General features: G+C 42.4%; 2 protein-coding genes across 2 annotated transcripts; both read left to right on the forward strand.

The window, feature by feature from the left end:
• The first annotated feature begins 424 nt into the window (after positions 1-424).
• On the forward strand, positions 425-2,155 carry LOC135491597 (ATP-dependent DNA helicase pif1-like). Its single transcript, XM_064777568.1, has one exon. It carries the CDS (start codon positions 425-427, stop codon positions 2,153-2,155), a length of 1,731 nt encoding a protein of 576 aa, XP_064633638.1.
• Positions 2,156-18,662: 16,507 nt separating this feature from the next.
• On the forward strand, positions 18,663-19,310 carry LOC135491598 (uncharacterized). Its single transcript, XM_064777570.1, has one exon. It carries the CDS (start codon positions 18,663-18,665, stop codon positions 19,308-19,310), a length of 648 nt encoding a protein of 215 aa, XP_064633640.1.
• The last annotated feature ends 4,897 nt before the right edge of the window (positions 19,311-24,207 follow it).

The raw sequence follows: 24,207 nt of genomic DNA on the forward strand, positions 1-24,207 counted from the left end.
AGAAAACGGTCAAAGAGTGTATTTCACTGAATCAACAGCGCAAGAACAAGCCAAAAAAGAACCACCACAAACCACCCTGACACAATTCTTCACCCTGTGCTAAAGAGATGCCTTCGCTAAGGCACTCACATACCCGGATGTACCACAGTACTACACTTGGAACAACAAGACATGGCAACGCCGCAAAAAAGGCCTCCCACTACCGACTCATCCAGGCATTTTCAAAGCACAATGCCTTGGCCGCATCTACACTATCTCTCCTAATCAAGGAGAGTGCTACTTCCTCCGCATCCTCCTTCATGATGTTCCTGGCCCTTGCAGTTTCCAAGATCTGAAGAAAGTCGACAACACCAATTGTGCTACATTCCGTGAAGCCTGCCTTCGACGTGGCCTCATAGCTGATGACAACCATCTACACAGAGCAATGTCTGAGGCAAATGAATCCAACAGCCCCGCCCTACTCAGAAAACTCTTCGCTGTCATACTAACTTCCTGCGAACCAGCAGACCCCTCCTCGCTTTGGGAACAATATCGTAGCAACCTAGCCGGAGACCTCTTCTGTCCACATAACGTTGAACTCCTCCATGAAAACCAGTGCGAAGAAATCTACAACTCCTGCCTGATATTAATAGAACACCAAGTTCAACAGATGAGGGGACAGCACCTTGCCAGCTACGGATTACCAATCAAGCGTCACAATTCAGACCACAACATGATCGAATATAATCGCTACACACAGTACTCTATTCCACAGCAGGAATCCTTCATTGAAGAAAACCAGCACAAGCTAACAACAGAACAAAGACAAATATACAACCTCTTCTGTTCTCAAGTCCACTCTTCTCAGCCAGGTATCACCTTCCTTGATGCACCAGGTGGCACTGGTAAAACGTTCCTGCTCAACCTCATCCTAGCGACGATACGTTCCAAACAAGCCATTGCTCTTGCTACGGCCTCAAGTGGAATTGCAGCCACACTTCTAACAGGCGGACGAACGTTGCATGCCACTTTCAAGATACCCCTGGATGTGCACATGAAAGACATGCCGACATGTGCAATAAAGAAGAACACTACCCTAGCTAAGGTCATCATTGATTGTAGCGCTATTGTCGTTGATGAAGCCCCAATGACCCACAAGGCAGCATACGAGGCCATAGACCGGACCCTGCAAGACATCAGAGGCAATTCATCTCCCTTTGCTGGAATTCCAACATTGCTGTGCGGTGACTTCCGCCAGATATTGCCAGTTATCAAAAACGGTACACAGGCAAACATCATCGATGCATCCCTAAAGAAATCCTACCTCTGGAAAGACGTCCAAGTCGTACACCTACAAACAAACCTACGTGCTCACCTCACTGGAAATGCTCATGCTGGAAGTTATTCACAGCTCCTCATGTCGATTGGCAATGGAACATATCCCTTGCTTGAACCACCAACCACCATTACCGTTCCTCCCAGTCTACCGAAAGCAGACACAACAGAACAATTGATTCATGCTATCTTTGCCGATTTACCGGAACAAGGACAGAATGATCAATGGATACTCGAACGTGCCATTCTTGCTCCTCTAAATGAAACTGTCGACAACCTCAACCACACCATTCTTGCAACTTTGGACCGTCCAGAAATTACCTACAGGTCATTCGACACAACATTGACAACAGAAGAAGCTACTCATTTCCCTGTTGAGTTCTTGAACTCTCTCAACATTGCTGGCCTGCCACCCCACAAACTGGCGCTTAAGATTGGCTGCCCCATCATTGTACTTCGATCCTTGGACCCACCAAGTATCACAAATGGAACTCGATGTCGCGTTGTAGCTTGCCACACCAATGTCATCGAGGTCCTCATCTTACATGGCCCTGCTGCTGGCAACCATGCCTTCATTCCACGCATTCCATTGGTACCATCGACATCTGACATGCCATTCCTCTTCCGCAGATTGCAATTCCCGATACGCCTTTGTTATGCAATGACTATAAACAAAGCCCAAGGCCAGACATTTCAGACCATAGGTCTCGACCTCACCACGCCGGTCTTCTCGCACGGCATGTTCTATGTCGCCCTGTCCCGCGTTGGAACCGCACAACGGATGCATATCTATGCACCAGAACATAAAACCAAAAATGTGGTGTACCAAGAAGTACTCTAAACTCACACCACATGAAGTTTTTGTGTGGGTTGCAGCACGTGTAGAGGTTCCATCATATTACTTTCACTGACTGTTCACTCATGTTACACTGCTCGATAATGAAGCACCCTTATCCAAGGTGACAATACATAATAATGATTGCTGTTGTTTCGACACTTCTGAATCACTACTCAAAGTTGAGTAATGTAACAATAATGATATTTCCATGAGTGAATGATTAATATATGACCTTTGTCCAAAAGGCTATTAAACATTGCATACACATTTTATATCTGACTTCTCTTATTCTTTCCTTTGGGCGGTTGCAGCACGTGTAGAGGTTCGATCATAGCATAGACAAGAAAGATGTGACTTGGTTGTTGACTAACTGCTATCTCACTTCTATTTATTGGTCAAGAAACATCAGTCATTTCCCCCGCATTGCCTTCACTCAATTCGCCTGACAATTCACAGAACCCCTGGCATGTCCACATCATCCGTCCGCAGGACGGGTACCTTTCTAGTTCATGATAAAACTCCTTCTTTCAGTCGCATCACAAAGGCTGTACACCAGCAGGAAACGTGCACTGAAGGATGGAGAAATGGATGCAGAAAGCACTGCAAAGAACAAGAAATCGAAAAAACAGCGTTCTAGGAAACAAAGGGTAAGATGAATTTTAATATTTAATATGTTCTATACTATACATCAGCTTGAGAAATCACCAGCAATTCAGGTGGAAAGGAAAAAACAAGAAATGTAAGTCATATTTGTTTGTCATTTCAGCTCTTTGATACAAGACAAAAGAGGCTTAAAACCACTAAAGAGAAGGCGACGTGGAAGGGGGTAAAGGAAGTCGACATGTCGGAGGAGGAGGACGCCGTCGAGGGCGGAGAAAAAGTTCTCCGCCGAATAACCAACCAAAGAAAGCGGTCCAGAGACATAAACGACCTAATCGCCGAACTTGATAAGAGGGTGGAGGATGCGGCGCAGGGCCCCAAATTAAGGCGTATCATGTAGCTGTATACTTACTAGAATAGATAATGAATCAAATAAGATCAAGAGTTTGTTATTCTATCTGCATGCGCATGCTAGTAGGAGATGGCATGAATATCAACTATGAGAGCACAAAGCGGTTGTCAATAGCATATGAAGACTTCAAATACTGACATATTATTCCGGCTAAAATGGAATATAATGGGATGTCACAACTGACCCATTCAATATGCTGAATTATACCAGAATAATTAGCATTATATCAAAGGACACGGACATAAATCCAATCATACTAAAGGATATCACATCAATATTTCTCAGAAATCGTGAATATATCACATATAATTTAATTGCATTACTGATATATCCTGACAATATAATGACATGGACTGACGTTATTTTGAGATATCCCGACATATAATGTGATTTCCCAAAGAATCACTGGAATATCCTGACATATACTAGAGTATACTGAAAATATACTTGAAAATATTGGTTCAGTGTCCCTATGTTCCGGTTATTCAGTTATACAAACAGGCGCTGAGTCAGGATACCTGCAATATACCAAAAATATATGCCATTTTATCAAGTAACATGCGATATATATTTTGTTATTAAGTCAGGATTTCAACCCATTTCGTGCAGTGTTGTTTACTCCATTCTTTATAAGATAAGTACAAGCAAATGTGATGATTACGATTGAATGAATTGTTGACTTGAATTTTCTGAGAGTCTTTATTTCTAATGACCTTTTGCTATATTTCAGAGACAGCTGATGAAACATCTGTGCCAGACAGAAGCAAGCAAAAGGAACATCCTCAAGCAGAACCACAGGAACTTCCAGGTAAGGTTTGCATTTTTGTAGCACAAGTTGGCCGACATCTGTCACCAGCCACCATGGCACATTACGTATGCTCGCTGGCTCTGACAATAACTCCGTAACATATAGACTATTTCACCCCATGTTATCATCAGTTCAGCCACCTGGGAGCACTTAATCAAAATGACAAAATTTGCCGTATCGATATGAAATGTTTGATGCTATGGACATCTCAGAAGCATACACAAGATGTTAAACAGGATTCTCAGTTCATCTGCTCTTCAAATATTCTTATGTCATTCCAGATGCTAATGAAATAGTTGCCCCATATGAAACTGAATTGCTACCTCAAGAAGGCATACCACACGATGATGGTGGAGAGCTACATCAGCAAGCTGTTCCAATGAGACTTCCTGGAACCAAGCGGAGTAGATGTCCTGAACAAGAGGCCCAAGGGCCTGGCGCTCAGCTGGATGACCTAATAACATAGGACTGAGGGTATACTATAAAGTAGTAAATATCGGCTTTGTACTACTGTTTGAAGGTCAAGAGAACACGTTATACCACTAAAATTTCCAATGCAGAGCTGCCAGCTGGATGAAATATGATTGAACTAATCAGCCATGGTATGTAAATATTACAGGAGGCAACGGAAGATATCCCTAGTTCAGTATGTTGTATCAGTAGCTTTACAGAAAAAAAGTGTCAGAGAGGATGAGACTTCTCCATGGACAACTGTGGTATGTCCAGGCTGGGTTGTACAGCACAAGGATACAAAATGCTGTCTGTAATTGAGAGGTATCCTGATTTAACAGAGGTCAAAATAAATAGAAATTACCAGTTTGGGACTAGCACCACTTTCTTTTTTTTTTAATAAGGTAGAGATTACAGGAGTCAACAAAATTAATTTTATTGAGAGAAATTGACCTGTCCTGCAGGTGATTGGAATTTACAATACAAAGGGTCGTTTTTCATGACATTGTGCTCTACTGCGTATTCCTAGTCATAGTGAGTCGATCTGGAACCAATCTATCCTTGGCGCAGACAGGTTCAAATTGGCTATATCTTGAATAGATCGAATTGCGATGAAAATCTAATGCAATAAAGGAGCAATATCGAAGAGACAAATTAATCAAACCAATTGTCCACAGACTCGGACCCTGAAATGGCACGATGTATACGTGCATATAAAAGTATATCAATTGGTCCCATAGAGATGATGAGGCAATGTCAATATGCCTTGTTCCTTAGTCAGCAATATGCCCCTTTTTATACGGAGAAGAAGGAGAACCCAGAAAGGCCTTCACATGTCGGCTTCCAAATGGCTCGAACCAACTGTACTATCACTACTATAACTTTAAAATGCGTGCTCCTCCTAGTCCTACATGTAGCAAGGTCTCAGCCAAAAAGGCAAAGTGAGCAGCTCCTTGGTAAGGCCATGTCAGGTTCCGCGCGCCTCTTCAGATACATCAAGTATTGAAAGCTGTGGTGAGCTGAGCACATAAAAGACCATGGTCACCTTAATTTGAAAATCCCTTCATAATCAAGTGCTACCTCTGACTAAAACAGCACAATAGACCACCAATTTGATCCAGCTCCTAACTGCGGGAAAACCCAAGTCCAGCAACCAAAAGTACCAAAAATACATTTTTGTTTACATTTGAACTGCACACATGCGTTTGTTTACAATTTCATTTCCCGCGAAATCTCGAAAATCAGGTGACCTGCAATCGTGGATTGAAAATAACATTAACCTCGGTTCAGCAGGTCAGCAGGTACACCGGGTGTTCCAATCATCCCCCTACAGCCAGCCGTTCAAAAGGTAATGTTATTCACCCCACAGGGAGTGCAAGTAATTGATTAAGCCCCTGCATAACTTAACAGCAATGGCTTGGCTTCTGTGAGTGGTAAGGAGAATTGACAGTTTTTTTATGGGAGTAACATTATTGTGTTGCTTATTAAACGTCTACTTTTTACTCATGTAAGAATCGTAGTACTAATAATAACTTCAGCTTATTTTCCAGTTATGATAACACATTCTAAAAGGCCTTAGTCACAGTATATCATTGTTTCTAATACAAAATACATTACGCCTCGTTTTGATCGGAGCGGTCTTGGTATCGTAACCAATGACCGCCTGGGTAGGTATAAAATTCTGAATTTTAGCAGACGAATTATTTTCACCAAGAAGCAACGACTCAGCCCCACAAGACAATGTCAAGAACACGAGATTTTGAAGTATTCCCCGATATATTGGGATTTGTGAAGTAGGGAGGATACCCGAGGACTCTTTCGAGGTCGTCAGTCAGGATTCAGAAGAGGTCACAGACGAGGAAATGGTAGAAATCGAGCTAGCAGACTGGGAATTCCCTTGCTGCGTGACGTCATCTTCACAAGCAACAATATGGCGGAGTTCCGGACACCAGGCTGGATCATTCTTTGACGAAAACGGAACATATATACCTTTCAAATCGTATTTAATTTGTTTAATTTTGAAACCTTTTAGAATAGAAATTAATACCGAGCTGGCGGTCATTGGTTGTATAATCAAGACCGCTCGGGTAGACCGAAAATGCAGTCCAAAACCCGAGGCGCTTGCCTCGGGTTTTGGACTGCATTTTCGGTCTACCCGAGCGGTCTTGATTATACAACCAATGACCCGAGGCGCTTGCCTCGGGTTTTGGACTGCATTTTCGGTCTACCCGAGCGGTCTTGATTATACAACCAATGACCGCCAGCTCGGTATTAATTCCTTAAACACGCATCTTCATGATCATGATCTTTCTCAAACTAACTGAATGACCTAATCGCCTTGGACGCACAACCTAACCACATATCAATCCGCCCCGACGATCGACACATCCATTCGATTCGATAACCCTCGATAAAGTTTGATAAATAAACTAGAACTGAGATTTCACAGGAGCACCTGTGAATTCATGACTCCAGGGTTGTTTTGAGGGCGATATTGTAAGAGTTGGTCTTGAGTATGGGGACGTGAAGGTCCGTGAGGCACCTGGGGAGAGAAGACTAGTTGAACGATGGGATCATGGAGGTATAAATAATTATTTATACCTCCATGATGGGATCTGACACGGACACTACTATTGATCTCATTATATGAATACCATTTAATTACAAAAAAGTGAAAACAGATCATATCATATTCCTTGGCATAAATTAAAATAGGAGTACGGGAACAAGGTTTTTTAGCAGGAGGAAAGCGAGAACATTTTGCGCCGTCGTATTCCGATTTGGCTGGTTAGTGGTGAAATCTGCTTTTAATTTTGCAAATTAACATTTCTAACGTTGTCTGAATTAAAGATGCTTTCCCAATGCTTGACTGGTCTGGCAAGAGACATTGCCAGGAAAACGTGACGTCATTTTGGCCATTCTTCTTACCGCACGCCCTCTCTCTCCGTAAAAGTTCCTGACATGGTGTGAAGTGGGAGGGCGCACAATGGGAACCACACTGCCGCGATGTTAATAGTTTCTATTTATAGAATTCAGCGGCAGAGATTTTAGGCACGGAAAAAGTGGATTAACTCGGCTAATCTCAATGGATTTTACCCAGGAATGTTTTCAAGGCGAGAGAAACATCTGATTTAAGTACTGCGCTTATTAGATTTCATGTTCAGGCCGAAGATTGGCCTAAAACGTGGACGAAAAGAGTGCATTATCGAGTGTTGGAGAGGTCACGTGATTGGACGAGAAACCTGAACAAAGTTTTCGTGCTTTTAGCTGTCAACATCAATGGCTATAATATACTCCTGCAGAATAGTAGAACTAATAGAACTAATTTCCGAAGTTTCCAATAGTTTGAACACAAATCAGAACATCACCCATCAGCTGGACTCAGATCTGCATAAATTACGATAAATAATGAGGTCGTCGCTTCAATTTCGCAAAGAAAGTTGACTCCATTCGAAGGTTGTTTTGACCAAATTCTGTTGAACTCATCGTTATGAGGCATTTGAACACATTCTCGTTGATCTTTTCTATAAACGTGTGAAGTTTCGTACCAAAATACGTTTCCGTAAAGGCTTAAAAAAGAAAATTTGTCACTTACAAAATCATCGCTCCGGTAGAAATAAAAAGGTCACCGCCATTTTCTTGATGATAGTACTCCAGGTAACCTCGGCGGGAAATTTAAAGCGGGGTCATCCGGGGTAAAACAACAGTTTTGCTCACTACCGCCAACTGGTGATATAAATCGACACTAATCTATTTTATATCAAAACTTCTGTATCATGAAGACCTTTTCAACTTTATTTCAAGCTTTTATCTGCTGGAATAGAGCGTCAAAAAATTGTTTTTTCATTTACGCATTTTGCCCCCTGGGGAGCTGAATTTGAGTCGAATCGCCCAAATTTTTTTCCGTAAGCAACATTTTCTGCGGTGTTTATAAGCAAGACTAGATTTGAAGTGCCTCTGTTGTATGATTACAAAATGCCCAACGTTGTCTACAGATGGCATGATGGAAGGATGGGTGGAAGGACGGACACCAATCGAATAGCTATTTGACTAGCTCCGCTGACTTTGTCAGCTGAGCTAAAAATGGGCCATAAATGTACGAAAGAAAAAAAGAAACCAAGGCCAGAAATACAAAAATCCTGTGGGGATTGTCGTCCCTGCAAAGAAGGTTGGACCAGCTTGTAAATGCAGAAGAAACTACTTTGCTACCATTGGTGATGAAAAAACCGATAACGTGTTCAAGTCATTCTGGGCTCTTGGTAACAAAAACATTCAGGATAGTGTATTATTTGCTGGATGTAAAAGCGCCCCAGTTGCCCGTAGGCGTAGAAGGAATGGTGAGGGAGATGGGCGTAGAGCACGCAGGTGTAGTTTCAAGTACATTATTTGACTCCCAGATAAATGTGATGTGGAGGTATGCCAAGCTGCGTTTATGTCAATCTATGGTATTGGAAAAAAAACCTTCGAACGAGTTCGAAACAGCACAAGCCAGATGACACCGCCTAAGGACAAGAGGGGTTATCATAACAAAGGGCCCAAGGGCCTGGCGCTCAGCTGAGTTAATATCATTAATATCTTCCCGGTGTTTAGTTCATTATGCATGAAAATGGCATGCTCCATGGTATTTGATATCCTTTTGCGTTCACTACGGTACCAATGTTTTTGGTTGACATAATTATGCCACTGTTCATTCCTCAATCCTGACCATAATTCGGGTGAAATCATCGTATGAAAATATTTACCGAAACATGAAGTTTATGCCATGAATGAGGATACTCATTGTCATAGCCTCGTTTACAAGTACGAAGTATTTTCCCGCGAATATTCAAAACTGCTTGGCTCCTTGCCAGTTAAATAACATGTGACTATACACAAAATAGAAAACTTTGATGGAAATTGTAAATCATTTTTTTATCTATCAGGGGAAACAAGCTGATGATGATCAAATAAATCATTCATGAGAAATCGTTTTGTTGCTGAAGCTTGCATGACGAAGTTAATGCTAAACCTTTTCTTGTGCTCCACTGCGCCACCGTAGTTTTCTATTTAGACCAGCGATGACGTCATTTCTGGTGATTCCCTGCGTTGTCCAATGAGCGCTTTTTAAAATGTGCCATTTGGTATTGTACAGTATGCAATGTATTTTTTCAGCGCTGCCAGTTGCCGAACAGAATGCCGTAGCTCCCTCAATTTCCAATCAATTTTTATGGGAGTGACATTATTGTATTGCTTAGAATGTCTACTTTTTACTCATGAAAGAATCGTAGAACTAAAACTTAATAGGCGAACAGAATCATGCCGATTCACTGCACATACTGTGGGAATTCTCCACTTCAAAATACATCGGCGATGTCATCGCGAACAGAGCATGCACTTCCGATATCGTTTTCACAGAAATGTGGCCAAATTTTCAAGAACTAATTTCTGAAAGTAGTCCCTAAAGACCTTATGACTACCACTGAAACGAACTAGTGATAATATCGCCTACCAGACTCCTTTTTAAGCAGAAAATTGGGTACTTGAGTGTCATTGAGCTCCAAGATTATTGCACATAGCGTAAACAACATGCCGCCATTTTGTCTCCGCTTCGGTATTTCGTACGCCGCTTATAATGCACCTTCTCAATTAAAACCAACATAATAAGGCCTTACATCGTTGATTGAATAGGAACACCACACAAAACACAATAAAGTGGGGGTACAATCGATTACGAAGCTGAAGTGAACAGTGATTTATTCCTGGAGCTACTGCTTTTGTTGTTTGTGTAGCTGCCATGTTTTGAGAACTGGCAAATAGGAGACTTAATTGATGGCTGACGTCATCGGGCGGGAATTTGAATCGGCAGAAATAATTAAAAGGCAGGTAGCGCCCTCTCCTGTTAAAATTTTGAACTTTTTCTCAATAAAATAGATTTTCAAGAATTTTATCTTAATATTAGAGCATATTTCGACTAATTCTGCTGCTCCTAGGCCGATATAGGCCAGTTTCCTTCATGCACTCTAGCTCGCAGGAAGTAGGTCGAATGGCGACAAATTTTGTTTTGAAAGTAGAGTTTGACCAGAAGTATCCAGAAATGCAAAATTGAAGTCTCTAGGTCTTACGGTTACAAAATGTGCACCATGGGTTTAACGGATGGACGGACGGATGGATGGATGGATGGATGGATGGATGGATGGACAGACGGACGCCACTGAACAACTTATTTGACAAGCTCGGCTGACTTAGTCAGCTGAGCTAAAAACCACTCGACAACACCTGATGATGTTAAGGAGCGTGTTCGCCTGCATATCCGTTCATTTCCTAAACGGGTTTCACATTACAGCAGAGAACACAACAACAGGCGCAACTACCTCCACGAAAACCTCAATATTCAGAGGATGTGGTTGCTTTATCTACAAGAGCATGAGCCCGATGAACTGCTTAAGTTACGAAGAAAGAAGAAAATCCATCCTAAGGTCAAGTACTGGTTGTACACAGACATATTCGTGTCAGAATTTGGCTATGCATTTGGTCGACCACGCACTGACACCTGTAACAGATGTGATGAACTAGAGAACAGAATCAGTACTGCCAAAAAGCAGGGCCTGGTAAATGAAGTCAACGAACTCGAGAAGCAACGAGAAATACATCATCGCAAAGCTGAATGAAATGGCCAGGGCCATTGTGCTCACCTCATGTGGAGGAAAGATGGATAAAGAGCATGGTATTGTGTCATGTAGTGTTAGGTTTGATGTAGGTCCAAGCAATTACAATTTCCCCAAAATGGCCAATTTACAGTACATTCGACCTCTGTGACCTTGAAAAGTAGGTCAAATCAAAGAAGACCCGGGTGACACATTGAATGGTTGTTAGAATTAGATGTACCTATGATATAAAATTGGTGCCAATCGGGCAAGTCATTACTAGGAATAATGGCATTTTGAAGAATTTAGGATTTGGCCCCCTCCCTGGAGGCCAAACGGCAAATCAGATCGCACCAAACTTCGGTACCTGAGATCACCTGACCAAGGGGTACATGTGTACTTAATTTGTGATCAATAGTCATTGCAGTTAAGAAACGTGCCATAGTTACGGCCTGACGGCGAATTTACGCCATTTGACCTCTGTGACCTTGACAAGAAGGTCAAATTAAAAACCTGTGTGACATATACTGTATTGTAGTTAGATGTACCCATGATATCAAATTGGTGGCAATCGGGCAAGAAGTTAAGGAATAATCACTTTTTTAAGGTTTTGGGATTTTGCCCCCTGGTGGTCAAGTGGTGAATCATATTGGACCAAACTTCGGTCCCTGAGATCACCTGACTAAGGGGTAAATGTGTACCAAATTTGGTATCAATAGTCATTGCAGTTTAGAAACGTGCCATCGTTACATCCTAACGGCCAATTTACACCATTTGACCTCTGTGACCTTGAAAAGGAGGTCAAATCAAAAACCCGGAGGATATATGATGCACCTTTGCTAGAAGTACCTACCATATTTTTTTCAAAATTTCCCGACTACTATTAAGGGAGATATTGCATATTTTCACTTTTAACGTTTGGCCCCCTGGTGGCCAAACCATGAAACGAATCGGACCGAAACTTGGTCTCCAAGGTGTCATTACATAAGGGTACATGTGTACCAAGTTTCAACTCAATAGCTCTAACAGTTACGAAACGTGCCCTGCTAACGGACGACGGACGACGACGGACGACGACGACGACGACGACGACGACGACGACGGACGACGGACGCCACGGTATGGGATAAGCTCACCTCTGCTAAGAGGTGAGCTAAAAAGGCTATGCCACTCTTAGGCACTTCACTGAATGAAATGGCCAGGGCCATTGTGCTCACCTCATGTGGAGGAAAGATGGATAAAGAGCATGGTATTGTGTCATGTAGTGTTAGGTTTGATGTAGGTCCAAGCAATTACAATTTCCCCAAAATGGCCAATTTACAGTACATTCGACCTCTGTGACCTTGAAAAGTAGGTCAAATCAAAGAAGACCCGGGTGACACATTGAATGGTTGTTAGAATTAGATGTACCTATGATATAAAATTGGTGCCAATCGGGCAAGTCATTACTAGGAATAATGGCATTTTGAAGAATTTAGGATTTGGCCCCCTCCCTGGAGGCCAAACGGCAAATCAGATCGCACCAAACTTCGGTACCTGAGATCACCTGACCAAGGGGTACATGTGTACTTGATTTGTGATCAATAGTCATTGCAGTTAAGAAATGTGCCATAGTTACGGCCTGACGGCGAATTTACGCCATTTGACCTCTGTGACCTTGACAAGAAGGTCAAATTAAAAACCTGTGTGACATATACTGTGTGGTGGTTAGATGTACCCATGATATCAAATTGGTGGCAATCGGGCAAGAAGTTAAGGAATAATCACATTTTTAAGGTTTTTGGATTTTGCCCCCTGGTGGTCAAGTGGTGAATCATATTGGACCAAACTTCGGTCCCTGAGATCACCTGACTAAGGGGTAAATGTGTACCAAATTTGGTATCAATAGTCATTGCAGTTTAGAAACGTGCCATCGTTACATCCTAACGGCCAATTTACACCATTTGACCTCTGTGACCTTGAAAAGGAGGTCAAATCAAAAACCCGGAGGATATATGATGCACCTTTGCTAGAAGTACCTACCATATTTTTTTCAAAATTTCCCGACTACTATTAAGGGAGATATTGCATATTTTCACTTTTAACGTTTGGCCCCCTGGTGGCCGAACCATGAAACGAATCGGACCGAAACTTGGTCTCCAAGGTGTCATTACATAAGGGTACATGTGTACCAAGTTTCAACTCAATAGCTCTAACAGTTACGAAACGTGCCCTGCTAACGGACGACGGACGACGACGACGACGACGACGACGACGACGACGACGACGACGACGACGACAGACGACGGACGCCACGGTATGGGATAAGCTCACCTCTGCTAAGAGGTGAGCTAAAAAGCCAGCCAATGAAGTCAAACTACTCACATTTGACTTTCAGCAGAATCTCCCATGCCCAACACTAAAGAACAGCGACATATTCTATACCAGGTTGCTATGGACATACAACTTTGGTGTTCATGACTGTCAAGACGATTCTGCTACGTGTTCATATGGTCCGAAAGTGATGCCAAAAGGGGGTCTGCTGAAGTGTGCTCCTGCTTAGACCAATACCTGAAAACTCACCCAACAGACAGCAGACACCTTGTTCTGTTCTACGATGGATGTGGGGGACAGAACAAAAACAAAACGATGGTTGCGTTCCTCATGCGGCTTGTGAAACAGAAGAGATTCGACAGGATAGACCACTATTTCCAGGTCCGAGGTCACACGTTCCTCCCAAACGACAGAGACTTTGGTTGCATTGAAAGGTAAAAGAAAGGCGAAATGGCCTATGTTCCAGAGCACTATGCAAAGATCCTTGAGAATGCCAGAACAGCCAACCCATTCCAAGTTGTGAAATTCTTGCCAGACACATTCTTTGATTTTGCAAAACTTTCAAAGGACTCTGTGAAGAGCACCACATTCAAGTCTACGGAAACCAATGAAACCGTGAAAATACGAGATATCATGTGGTTTTCATACGGTCAGAGTGAAGTGATGGACTTCACAACTGAGAAACCGGTTCTTGTAGAGCATCCAGACGAGGTGTGGGCACGTTGTACATTCAGCGACTTCGAGCAGTGGAAGAAAATCAAACCTCTGAAACGAAATGCAGACCTGGAAAACAACTTCCACCGAAATACGAACGACACGGTTCTGTTAAGATCAAACAAGCCAAGTATAAAGACCTGCAGGACAAGATTGTGTTGAAAGGGGTACTGCCTCAGCAGTATTGTGACTTTTTCACCAACCTGCAGCATGATGGTCCAGAAGGAGCCAACGCACCTAGGCATCCAGATGATAGTGATGGTGGTGACAGCGACGGTGATGACTACGTCTACGATTAAAATCCATTAGGCCAATGTGTCTAAACCAAAAACTGGATGTACCTGTTGCGATGTTACTTGAAGTCTCTTGTTGTTCTTTGCTAGTTTGGGCATATCGGTACTTCGTTGTAGCCACACTTGTATTTCAGTGTTAGAAATCCTTTGCCTGGTGTTAGAAGTCATAAACAGGAAGGCATGTTACATTGTTGTGATATTTTAAAAGTTTGGATGGACTTGTGATTATCAGTTCAATCATTCTTAATTAGTATTGAAGAGTTCACAGGGTTGACATGTTTAGTTTAATGCCAGTTCTTGGTTTTTCTTTGTATCTGTTTAATCAATGTTCTACATCTTCTTGTCAATGTTGGGAAGTTTTACTCCTAACGGAGATAGCTTTATTAGGCATACTGTGGACATGTTTGGTAGAGCCCCAGACAAATTACGGGTTTAAGTCAAAAAGGGGGTTAAGTCCCTAGGTGACTTAACCCCCTTTTTTGATGAGCAGTTTGTGAGAAACCATAAAATATCAAGAAAAAATATTTTGTCCATGTTTTTGTTAACAACATTGTTTCGGACTCATTACTTATGCAAGAATAAAAACAGAAGTGAAAACAGCTGTTATTTTCTGCTGTTGGTTTTAAAAATCACGTTTTCTGTCTTTTTCTCAAAAGTGTCTAATGTGACTTAACACCCTTGTTGTTCTGATGGCTTCAATTATGATATTCATTGACTACGTAATGGCAATTATGCTAATCAGCTGCTGCCATTACCGAAAAACCTTATTTTTGACATAACTGTACGAGTAGTTGACCAAATTTCTCACAACTGATGGCAAACCATATGTTTTCATGGTCAAGGAATCCAATGAGGCAGGTTAAAAGGTCATGGAATTGCTATTACTGTAAGGTACTTCAAGAGCCATCAGATGAGTTTCTTGGGTAGCATTGGGCACCTCATGACTGTAGTATGAGACACCATAGTATTGGTTTGGATGATGTCGATGATGATAATTATGACGTCCAACCCCAAAGCCCACGTAATGATACCGATGCTACTGATGTCAGTTTGGATGATGCTGAGGTGTGTAATACTATAATGTTTATCGTATAACTAGTACTTGAAGTAACATGCTTAGCTCTTGGCAACCTCTGCCTTGTGTCTAAATTCTTGGACACTTTTAACCCTTGAATACAATCAGCTGTCCATCAGCATACATGTACATATGATTATCTGACTGAATCAAAAGTAGACTGTACAATCAATTTTTCCAGGTGTCTTCTGATGCTCAGGCATCTGATGTGAACTCGATTAGCAGTGGTGGTTAGAGTGAACATGAAGAACTGGGTGACTCGTCAGGAGATGAAGGTGACCATGATCAGCTGTTATCACGATCTCCTGAATACAAGAAAGATAAGAGAAGACGGGATGACTTGACTCTGCTCAGACTATACCCGGACTTTCTTCTTTGTCCTGATGGATTCTTGTGTCAGGTCTGCTCCGCCTTTGCCTCACCTGCAGACAGGAACAGCAAGTTATGAAAACCATTTATTTCAACAGGCTCAGATTTGGGGGATCACCCCTCTCGTCGTCTTCAAGATCATTTGACTTCAAAATTGCATTTGAGATGTCTTGAGAATGAAAAAAACGTCAAAGTGTTGATAAGTAAAGGTGGGCTGGCTGGACTCTTCGACAAAAGAACCCAGAGCACTGTGGAAGCCAACAGGGCATATTTAGGTCAGCTGACAAAGTCCCTGCATTACCATGTACACCATTATATTCCCAAATCGCAACTTACTGAGTTTATTCCTTTCTTAGCAAATGATTTGGGGGAGAAAGTCACCAAGGACTTTCTGGCGACATCAAGCAAGAGCTGGTCAAGTACATTTGTTTTGATGGGGCGAACACTATGTCTGGGGCAACTGGTGGGGTGCAAAACTCTGGCGTGACGATGAGCCATCAACCATCTACATCAATTGTCGGAACCACCGATTGGCCCTAGTGTTTGTACACCTTAAAAAGAGATTCCCTTTTATAAATGAATTCGACCAACTCCTGCTTGATATCTATCTCAGTATCGACTACAGCAAGGTGGCAAAAACTATGTTCAGCCACATTCAGGCTATCAATGGGAAAAACTGCCTCCATATTGTGAAGGCTGCCATGACCAGATGGCTCAGCCATTTCAAAGCTGTAGAGCGTGTTCTGGCCGAGTACAAGCACTTGCTTGATACATTTGATAGTTTGTACTTGAAAACCAAGGATACAAAATACGGGAGTGTCAATCAGCGCCTTAGTGAACCAGAAAATATTGCCGTCCTCATCTTGATGCAATTCATCCTGGAAAATACAAACCGCCTGTTGCTTGTTCTCCAATCAAATGAGGCAAAGATGAGCTTGGTACTTGACCAAGTGGGTCTGCTGAATGACTTCTTGGAGGCTTTGCCTTCTAATCAGCTGTACAAGGACAGATGCGATGAATTCCTCCAGCAGGCGAAGGCCTACAGAGATGACAGTGCACAATTCATCCGGCAGACCAGGGGTCGTGACAAACCAGCGTTTGATTTCGAAGAATTCAAGAAAGAATTCATCTCCCCCTTCTGCAGTGCTCTGTCGGATGAGTTGAACACTGCCTTCTATGATGACATGAGCCCAGTTGTACAGAGCTTGCACAAACTTTTCATTGCCCCTGTCAGGTCCACAGCACTGTCTGCATCACTGTCTAGTGCTTCAGTAGATGTTCACCTGAAACGACTCAATGATCATTATCACCTGGTTGATGCTGAGGCAGAGGGGAATCATGATAATGAGGCCCAGGGCGAGGTACCTTCTGACTTGGTCAAAGAGTATGATCTGTTCTCAAAGCATTTGTGCCTCATGAAAAGAAGGCATCAGAAAGAAAACGATGCAGAGACATCTTCTTGCTCCCAAAGGTTGGATAACAAAAAGAAAGAAAGAGAGGGAGAAGAATCCAAGGCCAGTACCACAATATGCTCTTAAAAAGATTGAAGGTGAACTGAGCAACCTGAAAGAGAAAAGACTGCTGAACCCCCTTGATGTTCTGACATAGATGACAAGGGATGAATTGAAACAGGTGTACCCTAGCGTCTGGTATTTCATATCTCTGTCTTCAATTCTTCCAATGTCAAATGCTATATCAGAAAGGGGGTTTAGTTTCATGCAGCTCGTTTGCAGAAAGCATCAAGGATCAATGAAGTCCGATACCATTGACAAACTACTGAGAATTAGATTGTTCCCATTGCCATTGACCCAGGATGCAATTTCTGAAATAATTCACATTTTTAACACTCATTTTAACAAGTCAAGATACATCCAACTTTGAAGAGCCACCCAGACAACACTCTGCTGGCTGTGCATGCTGCAATAATTGAAGTCATTGGTCAGATTTTGAAACTCGAAGAAATCGGAGATTTATACTTACTGCTGTCTTTTGTATCATTTATATGTAGAATTCACTTGACTTTACATTGTAATATTTCTAGACTGACATTTGGTATTGAGCTAAGGAATCGCATTAATAATTTGAGGTCATACATTCAACTACAGGAATCTGAGATTCCAGCAGTTCTGGTAGTTCTTAGTCATTCAATTTCCAACTAAGTCCAAGTTCGTTGTATGTGAAGTTGTTCTTTATATGTGAATGAGAAGATCGATACTGCTGCTGCTTGAAAACAAAATTTTAAGTCATTTAGATTAGTGCAATATTTGTGTCAATTTCTAACCAAGTCCAAGTTCGTTGTATGTGAAGTTGTTCTTTATATGTGAGTGAGAAGGTCGATACTGCTGCTGCTTGAAAACAAAATTTTAAGTCATTTAGATTAGTGCAATATTTGTGTCCATCACTCAGTCATCATTTAAATAGTATGTTGACTGTATCATGAAACTGTGCAATTCTGACTTAGTCCTTACCCACTCGATTCCTGGAATTTAAAGAAAAATAAAATGAAGTTACCGTAAAAACACATTGATTGTTGAATGATTTATTCACTTGTCTTCACTCACCGACTGGGGCTTTCCCTTAGGAAAATGACACTAGGTGACACCTCAAGTCATTGTACTCTCCAGCCACCAGTGCATCATCAGGCGCGGATCCAAGAGGTGCCGCCACGACAGTCAAAAAAATAAAAGAGTGCCTAATAAAAAACCCTACTTCAGGCATTGAATTATTGGTGAACATTGTCTCTCAGATGCCTGGAAAACGCATCTGAGAGCATCTAGTTTCCAAAATTTCCTGGGGGAGGCCTCCCATGCCCATAATAGGGTAAAAAGAACAGGGTGTATTGCTCTTCATGCAATGGAGAGGCCTGGTTATGTCCATAAAGATGAGCAGCTCGGCTATAAAGACGTCCAGGAGACGTTCTGGACAGACAGCAAAGTGGTATTGGGCTACATCAGCAACGAGGCTTGCAGGTTCCATGTCTTCGTCGCAAACAGGGTACAAAAGATTAGAGACGTCACAAAACCAGAGCAGTGGCATCATATCGCAACCAAGGAAAATCCGGCTGACCTGGCATCCCGAGGTGTTACCGCAATGGACCTTATCAACACCAAGCAATGGTGGAAGGGCCCAATCTTCTTATCAAAACCTGGCCCGATACAGCCCAACACAAACATCTTCCAATCAAGCCAAGAAGATCCTGAGATGAAAAAGGTCAAGGTCCTAGCCACACAAGCAAAGCAGGATGAATCAGCTGACTTCCTGTCCCGTCTTGATCGCTTCTCCAGTTGGCACCGGATGAAACGAGCAGTAGCCGTGTGTCTCAGGATGACAAAGGGATTGAGAGATGGTAGGATCAAGAAACATCGTAACGCCGGAGACTTGGAGGAAAACCTAAAGCAGTACAAGCCGGTGGATGTAGCAGAAATAGAAAACACAGAGCTGGTAATCATGAAAATGGTACAAGCCCAAGCCATCTCCAAAGAAATCACCCAGCTTTGCTGAATGAACCTGTTGGGAGAACCGCCACAAGAAAGGAAAGGAAAAAAAGCCATTGCAAAGAATAGCGGAATCTACAGATTGGATCCGCACATCGATAAAGTTGGCGTCCTGAGAGTCGGAGGCAGAGTTCAGCAGGCCGATGTACCCAAACGTCAGAAACATCCAATGGTGCTGCCGAGGACGAGCCACGTCGTTCAAGTTCTGATTGCTCATCACCACCGCTGCATTGCCCACTCAGGAAGGGGCATGACGCTAAACGCAATCCTGCCAGCAGGCTACTGGGTGTTGAAAGCAAGAACTGTTATAACGACATACCTTCAGAAATGCGTGATCTGTCGAAAGTTGAGAGGTACTCCACTGGGACAAAAGATGGCCACACTACCGGAGGACAGACTACAGGAGGTGCCGCCATTCACCTACAGCTCCGTGGACTACTATGGACCATACCTCATCAAGCAAGGACGGAGCAACAACAAGAGATACGGAGCAGTGTTTACATGCTTGAACTCATGCGCCATCCATATTGAGGTCTCAAATAGTCTCGATACAAGCTCATTCTTGAACGCACACCGAAGATCAAAGCATTTCTGTCGTGGCCTATCGACCACGGCAATTTTGGCTATAAAACCTCACCAAACGATCCCGAAAACCTTACACTTATACACTGCCGACTTTGCTCACGCCATATAAGAATAATAGAATCTAGCAATATTGTGAGAGGGAAGGTGCTGACTGAATTGAAGCGGTCATATATCCAAGGTAGGCCTAGGCCAAATCAAATGGTAATGTTTGATGAAATGCATTGCATAGCTAGGCATTGCATTCCATTGCATTGTGTAGGCCTAGTACTTCATGTAAGGTAAAGTGGGGGAAAAACAACCCCTACCTATGTTTTTGATTAATATCTCCAGCATAATGGTACTAATCCCCCCATCGAAGCTCAGGTATAAATGTTTTAACTCCAAACAACCATGACATAAACAGTTTGTTATTATGCAATCTATTGTGTAAGAGCTGTGATCATCAGAAGTAGTCAACTTGGACAACTGCACAAAACAGGTTGGGATCAAACTTTCTGCAGGTATGAATTTTGCACACTTATAGTTCATGGCCATGTTTGTAACTTGCTTGAAGTGAATCAGTATTGAGTGGAGATCAGGCTGCAGGTCGCATTTGATGTCACTGCTATCAGCAAAATTTTTAGAGTAAGTTTTCTGAGTGAGGTACGCTAGGGGTAAAAGCAGCCCCATGGGTCAGGGTAAAAGCAACCCTTTTGAATGGCTTGTAATAACCTGTTGTAAAACATAGATATGTCTTCGTTCTCTGGCCTGAATTTTATCATTTCTTTATGTTTGATAATAAATTCTGGTATAGATGCAGTGTTAACCCCTTTAGTGCCAAAATGTGAGCTTACAACTCTAGTTAAATAGGACTTCGTTACTTTCAGTAAAATGCCTCGCAAATACCAGAAGAAAGGAGCATATTGCAAGTACACAAAAGATGACATGCAAAAAAGCAATCTTGGCGGTTGAGAAAAAGGAAATGGGCACAAAGCGAGCGGCCAAGTTTTTTGGTGTGTGTAGATCAACTCTACAAAATAAACTTTCAGGGGTGCATTCCAGAGAAAGCTATGGTTCAGGACGTCCCGCTATCTTGCCCAAAGAAGCAGAACAGGAGATTGTAACATGCTTAAAGGTTCTGGCAGAATCGGGTTTTGGAATAACACGAGAGGAACTTATGATCATTGTTGGTGAATATTGTCAATCTGCAGGGATACAAACAGGCTTTAAAGATGGCATTCCTGGCGTTGACTGGTTCTATGGGTTCAGAAAACGACATCCAGATCTTACTGAACGGATGCCAGAGCAGTGCCCTGCTAATCGCTCCCGTGCTGTCACTAAAGCAGTCGTAGACGACTGGTTTAAACTCGCATCAAAGACAATCAAAAGTTGAAATTGGAGAAAAGTCCTAATCGCATATATAATGTTGATGAGAGTGGAATGCCTTTAGACCCATCCAAAATCAAGGTCCTGTGCGAAAAGGGCATTAAGAGGCTCTTCCGGATGATTGGGGGTTCAGGAAGAGACAACATAACCGTCCAAGGTTGTGCGTCAGCTGCATGGCAAGTTCTACCTCCTTATGTCGTGTACCCAGGAAAGAATTTGTATGCACAGTGGACATCCGGTGGTCCACAGGGAGCACGGTACAACACATCCAAGAATGGATGGATGGCCACGCATGTTTTCTATGACTGGTTTAAGCATCTTTTCATCCCAAACATCACTCCAGCAAGGCCTGTTCTCCTGATATTTGATGGACATACTTCGCATATAGGAATTAAACTCATCCGGCTAGCTATCGAGAATAATGTTCACATCCTTCGTCTGCCGTCTCACACGACCCATTTCCTGCAACCTTTAGATGTTGGTGTCTACGGTCCAATGAAGAGTGCATGGCAAAAGATATTAGTAGACTACACGTGAAAGCACATTGGGAAAGCTGTTACGAAAGCAGAATTCCCAGGTATTTTGAAACAGCTTTGGGAAATCGGTCTCTCAGAGGAGAACGTCAAATCCGCATTCAAGAAATCAGGTCTGGTTCCATTCAACCCACTGGTTATTCCTGATAGTAGTTACGAAACATCGGCTCTAATGGGGTATGGTAATGTGGTTGAAAAATCTGCAGCCCAAGACCAAGGTGATGTCACTGTTGACCAACAGTCAGTTGCACCGGTTGCTGTGATGAGCAAAATGCCAACTGCGCCAATGACGCCAGATGTGAAGCAATTCTTCCTTGATAAGCTAAATGTCGGCACATCTGGCACATCTGTCGATAAACCAAACCGAAAGAGTGCGAAATTACGCAGACAACGATTTGCTGAAAGTCTGACAAAAGAGGAAAGTTTGAGGAGGTTGGAAATTGAAGAGGCTGAGAAGAAGAAAAAAGAAGACGAAAAGCAGAAGAAGCAAGCAGAAAGGGAAAAGAAGAAGGAAGAGTGCAAAAGTAAGAAACGTGAACGCGAAGAAAAGAAACGTGAATGCGAAGAAAAGAAACGAGAACGTGAAGCAAAGAAACGTGAATGCGAAGAAAGGAAACGTCAACGTGAAGCAAATGAATTGCCTGAGCCGAGAGCAAAAAAGCCACGTCGGAATTGACTTCCAACAGTAGAGGATCATAGCTACGATGTGTAGCAGATTACGAACTTTTTTAGAACTTTACCGTAATGGCGGAGCCGAGAGAGAAACGGCAACGTTGGAATTAATTTTCAATTCTCCAGGATCTTTGCTATGTTCATTTTTATATCAACATTTTATAGAACTTTATTGTTACCAGTACCGCCAAAGGATTTTGTGTATTGTTGCTATTTGTTTACATTTGTTTTCATACAGTTCTGCAGTGACTGCCTTTTAAAAAAGCCAGGTGCATGTTTTTCAGTGCACCATAAAATCCTAGGTGCACTGTTTTTTTTACCACCAACCAACTTTTCTTCTGGTATCCATCGACAACGTTAGTCTGGTGGACACGAGGTTGGCCTTAAACTTGCTTGAAATCGAAAATTTGGACAACACACGTGTACTACAGCGCAAACGGCAGCATTCTGACATATAGAAACATGTGGTCTGATTCTATTTTTACTTGTCACTAAGTGATCACGCGTCCAACCTCGTATGCAGGGTAATGTGGCTTTCTCATTGGTCGAACGTTAATTTTGTTCACAGCCTTATAAGGCACTTGAGCGCAAAGCAGTATTTCTCTGAAGGAGAAAAGCTTGATGGGTTATGTCCGGTACGCGCGAGACTACCGCAAAGATATTTCCAGAACTGCGAGATTTACGTCGGAGTACCGGTATGTCTTCTCTTGAGTATATAATTTCGGCGGGAATATTGCATCTCGGTTCGTGCACCTGCGGCAGTCGCGTCCGATTTCTATAATTTCTGTCTATCATGGCCTAGTCTTTAGCACAAAAATAGTTCGATAATTGAAATGTCTGACTTACTGACCCCTGTGTAATTAGCATCACTTTCCACTGCGTCGCAATCATTTTTCAGGCACGCGATTTTTTAATGCATTTTAAAGGGCAGGCGCGCGATGTTTCATTCACCTAAAAAAAATTGAGGCGCGCGATGGTGCGCGGGCGCGATCGCGCGCCTCAAAAGGCAGTCACTGGTTCTGGTCAGCAGGAGAAGCGCAGATCTGACTACTTCCTTGCATATTCATCAATATTTGAAACAATCAGTCTCTGGTGATATTTTATGTTTTTATATTTGAATCCGGAAAAAGGCACTGAGCGTTGTGTTTTACTCTCAGTTTAGACCAATCTGATTTACTATGATTCGTTGATGTGCGCTGAGCATCTTGTGTGAGCTCATAGATAAAGACTATTTCATGTCCACTGATACCAGAAAACATCATTGTTAAACATGAGAGGTATGAAAAAGAACGTTTTATCACCAATCAAGGCTATATAATATGTTAAAACGTGTTATTATGCATAGAAATCAAGCAATGTTAAATTTTGGTCAGGGGTTGCTTTTACCCCAAAGTCACGGGGTAAAAGCAACCCCTGACATCAAGACTTGCATTGTCTTTCAGAGGCATTGTTTCAGACACAAGGCCTTCAATTGCTGGCATTATGATCATAAGATGGATCACTACAAAATGGTGGCAAGTTTTAATGCACACCCCCAAGACTTCACCTATCAAATTGGGGTTATATTGGAAAAGGGGGTTGCTTTTCCCCCACTTTACCTTACACAACTTCTAAATTTGAAAAGATCGAAAGTCAGTGATTAGAGTGTGCTAGTTATTATCTATAGGCTACCATTGGCACCCCCCCCCCCTGCTGCAGACAGCAGTGCCAGTGCAGTGTTTCAGTCATAAATTATTTTGGTTTTTTAAT

The sequence above is a fragment of the Lineus longissimus genome, chromosome 7 (genome assembly GCF_910592395.1).
Source record: "Lineus longissimus chromosome 7, tnLinLong1.2, whole genome shotgun sequence".
NCBI lineage: Eukaryota > Metazoa > Nemertea > Pilidiophora > Heteronemertea > Lineidae > Lineus > Lineus longissimus.

Excerpts from the sequence above, each read along its gene's own strand:
- LOC135491597 (XM_064777568.1), top strand. The coding sequence starts at position 425 with ATGTCTGAGGCAAATGAATCCAACAGCCCCGCCCTACTCAGAAAACTC.
- LOC135491598 (XM_064777570.1), top strand. The coding sequence starts at position 18,663 with ATGGAGAGGCCTGGTTATGTCCATAAAGATGAGCAGCTCGGCTATAAA.